The following is a 10,000-nucleotide window of genomic DNA, read 5'->3' on the forward strand; positions in this document are numbered from 1 at the left end:
ACCTTAGAGCTGATTGGCCACAGATACACGTTTCATAGGTTGTTTGGAAAAACATATTTTAAAAAGTTATTTAATTTTACAGATAGATTAGTTATTACTCAACCCTGTAGATACACTTCATTACACATTACACATTGTCATTATTCTGTATTTATTAACAAATATACTGAAATTGTGAAACAAAGGCGACAAATAAATACATATTAAAAATAACACAATACATTTAGCTCTGGAAATGATCACGTTACAAAGTACTGTCGATGTGCCTTTCACTCCAATACGGGTTTTTATAGCACATCAAATGATATAGAATGAGATAGAGGAGGTGGGACCTGATACTGATGGAGATGTGGTGGAGGTAGGAGATGATGCTGGTGGAGTAGGGGTGGAGGTGGGAGATGATACCGGTTGAAATGGGGTGGCAGTGGAAGATGATGCTGGTGGAGATGGGGTGGAGGTGGGAGATGACACTGATGGAGATGGGTTGGAGGTAGTACCTGATACTGGTTGAGATAGGGTGGCAGTGAGAGATATACTGTATGCTGGTGGATCTGGGGTGGAGGTGGAACATAATGCTGGTGGAGCGGGGGTGGAGGTGGTAGATGATGCTGGTGGATACGGGCAGGAGTTGGGACCTGACATTGGTTGAGATGGGGTGGAGATGAGAAAAGATGCTTGTAGCAATGTGGTGGAGGTGGGAGATGATGCTGGTGGAGAAGGGGTGGCAGTGGGAGATTGTGCTGGTGGAGATGGAAGATAATGCTGGTGGAAATGGGGTGGAGGTATAGTCTCATATTGGTGGAGATGGGTTGGAGCTATAGCCTTGTACTGGTGGAGATGGGGTGGAGGTATAGTCTTGTACTGGTGGAGATCGGGTGGAGGTATAGCCTTGTACTGGTGGAGATGGGGTGGAGGTATAGCCTTGTACTGGTGGAGATCGGGTGGATGAGAGCCCCAGAGCCCTGCTTCTGAAATGACACACAGGAAGTGATGCGATGGGGTCTCAGTGGTTGAGGCCGACTCTGATTGGTCGAGGGAGTGATGGAAGGTCCTCAACGCACGTTGCTGCTTCCTTCAACGTCCGGTCCCACACGTCACCTCAATGACAACATTGTGAGGACGCCCAAACTGCACCTGGTGAGCAAGAAGAGCATCTTTACAAAGCCTGTGATCAGGAGAAGGATGGAGGACGATAACGCAGGTTCCACTGCTGACATTTAAACGCAGGTTCCAACACTGTTCAAGGCCTAGAAGCAGCACTGCAGGAGGTCTGTGTGTTGGTGTAAGAGTGAAGCATCCCTGCACATCATAGAGCACGCTTTCACTTTGACACCAATTATATTTGTTGCATTTGGTTTATTGTATATTGCCATATTTATAATTATGTACAATTAACTGTTTATTACAACTGGTTTATTGTGTATTTTTATATTTCTCCACAGATTGACATTTTCCTACTTAGATTTTTTTTTAAATTCCATTTCTTTATTTTTATTGCCGATTTTTTATGTGGACTGCTGTGACCCACATAAATGTACAATTTCCCTCTGGGGATGAATAGAAAAAAAAATATATCTAGTATCCATCCACCCATCCATCCACCCACCAATCCATCCATCCATCCATCCATCCATTCATCCATCCATCCACCCATCCATCCATTCATCCATCCATCCACCCACCCATCCATCCATTCATCCATCCATCCACCCACCCATCCACCCATCCATCCATCCATCCATCATCCACCCATCCACCCATCCAGCCATCCACCCATCCATCCACCCATCCATCCATCCATCCATCCATCATCCACCCATCCAGCCATCCACCCATCCATCCACCCATCCATCCATTCATCCATCCATCCATCCACCCACCCATCCACCCATCCATCCATCCATCCACCCATCCATCCACCCATCCATTCATCCATCCATGCATCCATCCATCCATCCATCCACCCATCCATTCATCCATCCATCCATCAACCCATCCATCCACCCCTCCATTCATCCATCCTTCTAGTCGTACAACTGACACATTAGTTTGCAGTGTCATTATCTGCTGCGTGCTGCCCTCTGGTGGTCATCGAGGCCGTTGCTTGTCACAATTTCTCTAATTTGTGGAAAAGATCCCATAATTTAATCTTAAATTCGTAATTTTCTCAATATTCTTAATCTTCCCACAGAAAAGACTGTTTCTAAATTGAACTCATTATTTAGAATAGATATTTTGTTTTCAAATGTTTCATACAAAAATAGGAGGTGGGAGGGTATATTGAATGTTTGATAAAGGAATACTTACATGACCATTTTATTATGTTTGTCATACATTGGGTACGATGTAAAGTTGAAAATACATTTTTCAAAAGAAAAGCATTTGGCAGGGATAGAATATTGCCGGATTTATTGGTAGATTAATCATTTTTGACAGCATAATTAAAACGATGTGGTAATTCTTTGAGAAAGTTGATTAACTACAACATTATTATAGGAAAAATAAGGATAGAAAAAACCCCACGCTATTCCTTTTTACCACATAACACGACATCACAGTATATCAAAATAACAAACATCATTAAAAACTTGATGCAAATCACCTTCCAGTTGTTCAGACAGAGAACACACCCCATTTTAATCCAATACACATATTACACAAATGATGATATCACAATATATACTAATTAAAAAATCTGTATTTAAGGCAATGATACGACAGCACCGTAAATGCAAACACTCGGCTTAAATTGGGCGTAAAGTCATTTTAAGAAGTTGTGCTATTGCTGTTGAAGGCCACATAAAACGGTCCCAGAGACTAATCAGCTTCGTTTTCAGTGTTTCACCAATTTCTAGTTTGAAAAATAGAAGGTCAGAGGTCGCAGGCTCTGTTCTCAAGTGGCCTTCCTGAGCAGTTATTGCAATGAGGCATTACAGTTCTCCAAAATCTGGGTGTGCAAATTGACGTAATTGATTGCAAAGCCATCCATTATTACTCAAGGCATGAATGTTGTATAAAAATAGAATTTCTTTTTTCGGGGACTTACCTACCGACACCTCATAGTTCATTTTTCTGGTGTTGAGTGCATAATGATCACAGCAGAGCAGTTCTCTAATCAGTGTTATGATGGAAATCAATTAAGACAAAAGAGAGTAACAAGGGAAAAGAGAGGACTCTACAGCAGTACTTCCAGCCTTTCACAATGGAATAATCCCACGGCGACGCCACACTAGTGTTCACCACCAAAAACGTCAGAAACATGTGGAGCGGTTCCTTTTATTCTGGCTGATTCATAGTTAGTGATGCAAGAGTCGCCAACGATTCGTTCCTAGTGAACAAATATTTGAGATGACTCTGGAATCTGGACTCACTCAGGCAAAGAGTGGGCGAGCAAGTCTTCAATTGACAAAATAATTACTGAGGACCAAACTAGAGTCCAAGGCAAAAAAATACAAATAAAAAAGTCAAGGCATGTCACGTAATTCAGATTGAATGTCAAATCAAATCAAATCATTGACAGAATTAAATGATTACTCTGAGAATTCCATTCACATCTCAGAGCTAAACTGACTCATTTGACTCTTTTCCATTGTTCACTGGAAGTGAAACAAACAAACAAAGAGTCAGAAAATTGAACGACTCTAAACTGAGCGACTCATCGAGAACAGCATCTCCAAAAAGAGTCAGAGCTTTCGTCACTGCTCATGGTTCTCACTTTCAGTGTGAAACTGGAGCTGCTGTTCAGGCTGGAAGTCATGAATCAGATCAATTAGTGCAGCCTTGCATTTTTGATCTTGCAACACAAGTGATCGGTTATTCCATTATTTCTGCATTTTAGGTGGAATTCAAATGTTTCCAGGGTGCCAGGCCAGCTCTCACTCCAGGTTGAGAACAGCGCTCAGCAGAGGTCACAGCGGGGGGGCCCACGCTCGCTCCTCTAGGCCCTCCTGACGCCGCTGGCCGCCAGCTTCTCTGGCCTGGTGGTCACGAACGCCTGCTGCTTCTCGTAATACGCCGCCTCGTTGATGAAGGTCGGGTAGACGGTGCCGGCTCCCTCGTAGCGGATGGTCTTGCCGTCGAAGGTTTGGAACATGGGGTCTCCGGGGTTCAGGGGTTCCCAGTCACAGTCCTGTCAAAGCAAAGTGACTCTCCGGTGACTCCACTCACACCACATTCAGACATGGACTCAAAGGTTCCGCTTGTATCTAACTGGTGGTAAACTGAAAAAAAAAAAAAAAAACCTTTCGAATATATGATCTAAATAATAGATAAGAACTAAACAAGGTTGGATTTTTTTTGGTAAACATTCAACAACTTTCTTTTTAACACAGGGAATTGTTTTAATTGTTGATAAAGAGTGACATCTCTTCCCCATCCATCATCAAGTTTCTGTTTAAGCTCCCATGTTATCTTTCAAATCTCTATTTTATTAATCGCCATTAATAAAGACAGAAAATCTGCCTGGCAAGGTTATAATAATAATAATAATAATAATAATAATAATAATAATAATAATAAATTATTATTATTAGAAGAAGAAGAAGTTAAAAAAAAAAAAAAAAAAGAGGCATGAGGAATGAATTTAAACATGAAATGAATTCATTCCAAAAGGCTCCACCTGCAGGTCGGGGTGCACCATGGCCACGATGTTTCCGTTGGTGTCTCGGGGGTAATCCATCCTCTCAGAGACTCTGAACACTTCCACAGAACAGGGAGGAAACTCCGTCCCTGAACCACACAGGACAAGAGCCCGTACAGTAAGTTGGTGAGATAACACAGACGCCTGGATCAGGCTTCAGTTCATCAATCAATCAATCAATCAATCAATCAATCATGCCCGCTCGGTTGCACTTCATTTGTCCTCGACACTAAATGGATTTGATGCTGCAATACTTTTGCGTGGCAACGTTTGTACCGTATTCATCAAGGAGCTACAATGCAACAGTGTCCCCAGGAACACAGCGTCCTCTGTTTGCTATTTACGTGAAACACAGTCAGAGAATCCATGCAGAAATAAGTGGCTTTCAGGACGGAGAGCGACCCGGCGCCCACTTTCAGCCAAGCCGTTTGGAAATGCGAGGAGCCGAGTGGGAGCCGAGCCTCCGAACGCACCGTTCTTCTGCTCGCATTGTAGAAGTATAACAACAGCAAGTTGTTTCTCCGTGTCCGTGCCGTCCAGGAGCGGCAGCAAAGCCAATTCATCACAGTGTGACAGAGCAGCGGTGCCAGCGCCGCCTCGCAGAACAGCAGATTAGCAAAGCCTTGGCACATGGACCCTAACGACATGGAAACTAACCAACCCCTGACAAGCATGCCATTCAGCGGCAAAGCCAGCAACGGGAACGGGCGGACTGCGCCCACACTTGGCACCCAACGCTTGTTTACGCAAAAAGTGGAAGGAACAAGCTGCAAACTGTACTTTTCAAGCGCGAGGAGAAGGCCGGCGTCAACACAGATGAAAGCCAGATCATTGCGGACGGTGGGTGGAGGACTCGGCTGACTCAGAGCCTCGTACCATCATCATCTCATGATAATGACGCAGCGAGTCAGGGCTCGCTGATGCTCACGTCACAAGAGACGGCTTCCTCTCAAACATTCATAAAGAAATGATGATCAGCCTTCATGAGAACCCGTCTCTACGTTGAAGTGCTAGAGTTCTGCTTTAATCCTCAAGCGTGTGATGGCGTGGCCTGTGGAGTGGGGTGTAAGGTTGGTTTTGATAGAGTCTGCTTTCCTCACCCGCCTCCTACCTCCATTAAACAGCTCAATGAAGTCCAGGGCGTGTTTCAGTATTATCCTCATAGCTTCAAAGATGTTGCTCCTCAGAACCCCCTGAGGCTGAGGACCGACCTCCAGACCTGCCATAAAAAAAATTTAAAAGAATAAAATAAAAAAAGGCCAAAAGCCGTATTTACATGCATGAATTCATAAATGTAGGTGTATAAATTCCACGGGTAGACTAGGAACTGAACTCACCCACAGGGTGCTTGGCCACAGAGCGGGAAGTGGCGTATTTCAGATGTGGATGCTCGTTCAGCAGAACAGGACAACTGGCTGGACTGATGGCTTTCTGCAAAACAAATCCAAAAAAATAAATACACACACTTACATTTCATCACCGCAGATGTGAGAAATCGGTAACACTGGGGTCTCCCAGGGCACAGTACCCACCCCCTGCTGTTCACACGGTGGCACGACGCATTGCACTGCTGCTTCACAGCTAGAAGGTCCTGGGTTCGATTCCTGTCTGGGGCACTGTTGGCACCGTACACCGGTGACACCCCGATGGGGGTCTTTTCTGTGCGGAGTTTGCATGTTCTCCCTGTGCTCACGTGGGGTTCCCTCCATGTAACATCAGTAAGGACCCCCACCCAAAACATGTAGAACAACTTTGTCAGTGGCTAGTTTGGCAGGAGCTGAACTAAAATGGAGAAGTCTGGGGCTCCACCTTGGGCAAGTGATATCCCCCTGCCTTGGGTCATAGGCCGGGCGAGAGGACTAGCGACCCTTGCCTGTACCTAGCCTCGAATGGACACTATGGATTGCTACACCCAAAACACAAATCCTACACTTCCAGGGGCAGGAGTCCCCAGGAGCAACACAGTTGCAGGCCCCCGTACCGTCTGCCAGGCACTGCGGCGGGACAGCGAATGTAAATGTTTAGGAAATGAAGCAAAAACATGTGGTTAAGAGTTTAGGCTCCATCTCAGTGTCCCTTTATGAGAAGATTTTTTAAAAGGCTGTTCCTTTTACTTCTCCTGTTTATGACAAATCCATTTCTCGGGGGATATCTTCACGAGGGCGACAGGTGATTGGATGGTTGAAGACTGGTTTTGTTTTGGTATTCTTGTTTTGCTAGGTTAAAGTCAGTAGATCATTACATTGTGCATGTGTATCATGGAGCTTCTCAAAAGGAACGACAGGTTTCGTAGAACATTCACTTCTCTAACACATGGTACTTAAACAGTCAACCAGCTCTATCTTCGAGACCCTGAAGCATCATTATGGTCTTACGCTGAAAATATAAAACGGTTGTTTAAAGTCTCTGTGGCAATTCTGCCTGCAACACACCACCCAAGTGGTGTTTTCAGGGCCCTCCGGCACAGAGACACAGAAGACAGAGTTGTAGACACCAGTTTGTCATCAAGAGTGGGCCAGTTGGAATAATCCCAGGAGCAGATGGAACATGTCATGACAGGGCTGCTCTCCTGCGTGAGTGTGGGGATGGGGGTTTTAACCTGCTGCTCGTTAGACCAACCAACGAGCAACAGGTATGCAGCCACCCTGACCCAATCACCTAGATCCAGGTCAGGTGTGGCTGCTCAACCAGACCATCCCCACAGTCTCCTTGTATGAAAAAAGACCCACTTAATAATTTGTCATTCCAGGGTCTAGTTATCAATAAAGGGAGGTTTTTTTTTGGTATTTCAAGATAGCCGTTCAGACTGTGAACAGTCAATAATTAATAGCCTACATCATACTCCGGCATCCTTTTTCTATTCTCCCATTGGATGTTTTAACCTGCTTCATTTTTTACCAGAAGTACAATCTTGAAATTTTGAGATTGAGATTGAGATTGTCACCTTGATGTAGTTTATCATCTGCAGGTTGAAGTGGTCTTTGGAGCTCTCCAAGATCAGTGTGCAGCCCATGTTGGAGGTTGTGTTGTGAAGGTCAAAGATCACGTCGTAGGCCCCCGAGGTCCCTTTGGGACCAAACATCCGGTTGATCTCCTGGGCTCTCTGCACCTCATATGGCAGGTTGTGTCCACCGGGGGCGCTGTGTCGCACAGACAAATAACAGTGATCACAGTGAACAGTGAACAAACAAATCAATGATAATCAATGCCGTTCACATTGTATCCTGTTCTTATGACTGAATGAATGGAAGGAGCAAAGGCAGAACAATTTAGCCGAGTCAATTATTACCACAAGATTATCTGCTCTACATACCGCGGTGACTTATTTAACTAGCAAAACAAATACCCTAATCTGGGGTGTATCCCATAAAAGTCGCTAGGATCAGGTGGCGATAACCCACGATAGCGTCGCTTACGTAAGCGGCACCAGGCAGAAGGACAAATTGTCACAAATAATAATTGTATTCTGTGTACATATTGTGTGATTTTATACACCACTATACTTGTACTTATACACGATATCATCAAACATAACGTAACGTATGTTTCGCATATGCCACAACAACAATAACGATAACATTTACATTATGTCTGTGGCAGTTTCGCCTACCACACCCCATCCAAGTGGCGTTTTCAGGGACCCCTGGCACAGAGACACAGACCACGGGGTTGTAGACACACAAGTCTATTGTAGAGAGTGGGCTTATTGGAACAATCCCAGGAGCAGATAGACATGTGTCATGACAGGGCTCCTCTCCTGCGTGAGTGTGGGGATGGGGGTTTTACCTCTTGCTCGTTAGACCAACCAACGTGCAACAGGTGTACAGCCACTCTGATCCCAATCACCTAGATCCAGGTCAGGTGTGGCTGCTCAAACCAGACCATAACCACACCACAATGTTGTTTCAGTAAAACCCATGTGAAAGGGACCATAATCCTGTAAGATGAAATGAGTATGAATAGTATATGTACAATTTACAGTATACTATTCATATTTTCATCCATAAGGATTTAAACACCCTTTGTGTTTATTGTCATGAGAAATTTATTTATTCACAGATTGGTGTATACAAAATCAATGAGTTACAAAAATATGACAATATATAATAATAGCATATTCAATTGCTGTCGAGTTTAGGCATTTTTTACAAGTAGGCAGTAGTATCGCCCCAGTTTAGGGTAAATATTTGTGGTTTCTACTGAATATTTTGTGTTTTGGACTATTTACTGTAGTGAGTGAGAAACTGCTCACACACACACACACACACACACACACACACACACACACACACACACACACACACACACACACACACACACACACACACACACACACACACACACACACACACACACACACACACACACACACACACACACCGTGTTCAATTTCAGGATGGCGCTGCAATCCAGATCTATTAGGAGACTCTGGGCTCTGTGGGCTTTTTTTAGAAAGTGTTTTCAAGTCTTTAAATACAGACAGACAGACAGACAGACAGACAGATAGATAGACAGACAGACAGATAGATAGACAGATAAATAGATAGATAGATAATGATATATGGAGATACGTGGCCTCCACAATAAAAGCATGATAACGTTCTAAATTTAGTTCAAACCTCTAAAATAGCAGAGCAGCAAGTCTTGCTGAATTAAGACGCACAACATGTGAGATTTTCCATGTTATTGTTTAAAAAATAAGCAATTGTTATTGCTGCATGGTGTATTTTGTAAATATCTTGAGGTGTCTATTATCAATTAATTTGGGATTGCTCCTCAATGATTAAATAGGTCTATATCCTATGACACCAGCTGAACTGCTTTGTTGAAAACTGTAATCAGGATTTGCATGAGCGTTCACCTGAAAGATCCAGCAGGAATTGTATTACAGGCTCTGCTACATGGCACTGGGTTCCCTTTTAATACTTTAATCAGAGTCAATAATTAATGTTTGCGCTTTAAAAAAGTAGTCAAGGTCTCCACCTTAAAAGCCCCGATCATAATAGTTGTACCTTTGTATTCAGTCATGTATTACAACAGACTACTAAGTCGTGCAGAATGAAGATGCTAGACATGTGAGACTTGATTTTCCGTTGTTGTGCACATACCCCCCCCAAAAAAGAAAAGAAAAAAGTCTGAAGTGAACTCGTTTGCAGGCCCGTCACGTGGCGCTCACGTTTTGGGGACTGGCTGACAGCTCAGCGCGTGCGAGATCAGATCAGCCTGCCGCGTTCCGTGACACTCGGTAAGCCATCATTTGCGAGTCGCTAGTGCCTCTGTTCGGGAAAACACGGACTCAAATGGCAGAAAATGTGTCTACTTGTTGGGCAAGTTTGTTTGGGACCGCCCCGAAATTCCAGT

At 44.0% G+C, this 10,000-nt stretch overlaps 1 protein-coding gene across 1 annotated transcript in view; it reads right to left on the reverse strand.

Moving 5' to 3' along the window:
* Nucleotides 1–2,352: 2,352 nt before the first annotated feature.
* The window catches only part of aspa (aspartoacylase), a 10,883-nt gene continuing 3,235 nt past the window's right edge, over nucleotides 2,353–10,000 (reverse strand). Inside the window, exons 2-6 of the mRNA XM_080013146.1 lie at nucleotides 7,584–7,779; nucleotides 5,977–6,070; nucleotides 5,751–5,858; nucleotides 4,619–4,728; nucleotides 2,353–4,129 (exon numbers count right to left, since the gene is read on the reverse strand). Of these exons, the coding sequence (XP_079869272.1) occupies nucleotides 3,938–4,129; nucleotides 4,619–4,728; nucleotides 5,751–5,858; nucleotides 5,977–6,070; nucleotides 7,584–7,779 (700 nt within the window). The 3' untranslated portion in view covers nucleotides 2,353–3,937. The remainder of the gene's footprint in view (nucleotides 4,130–4,618; nucleotides 4,729–5,750; nucleotides 5,859–5,976; nucleotides 6,071–7,583; nucleotides 7,780–10,000) is intronic.

The sequence above is a fragment of the Zeus faber genome, assembly GCF_960531495.2.
Source record: "Zeus faber genome assembly, chromosome: 14".
Taxonomy (NCBI): domain Eukaryota; kingdom Metazoa; phylum Chordata; class Actinopteri; order Zeiformes; family Zeidae; genus Zeus; species Zeus faber.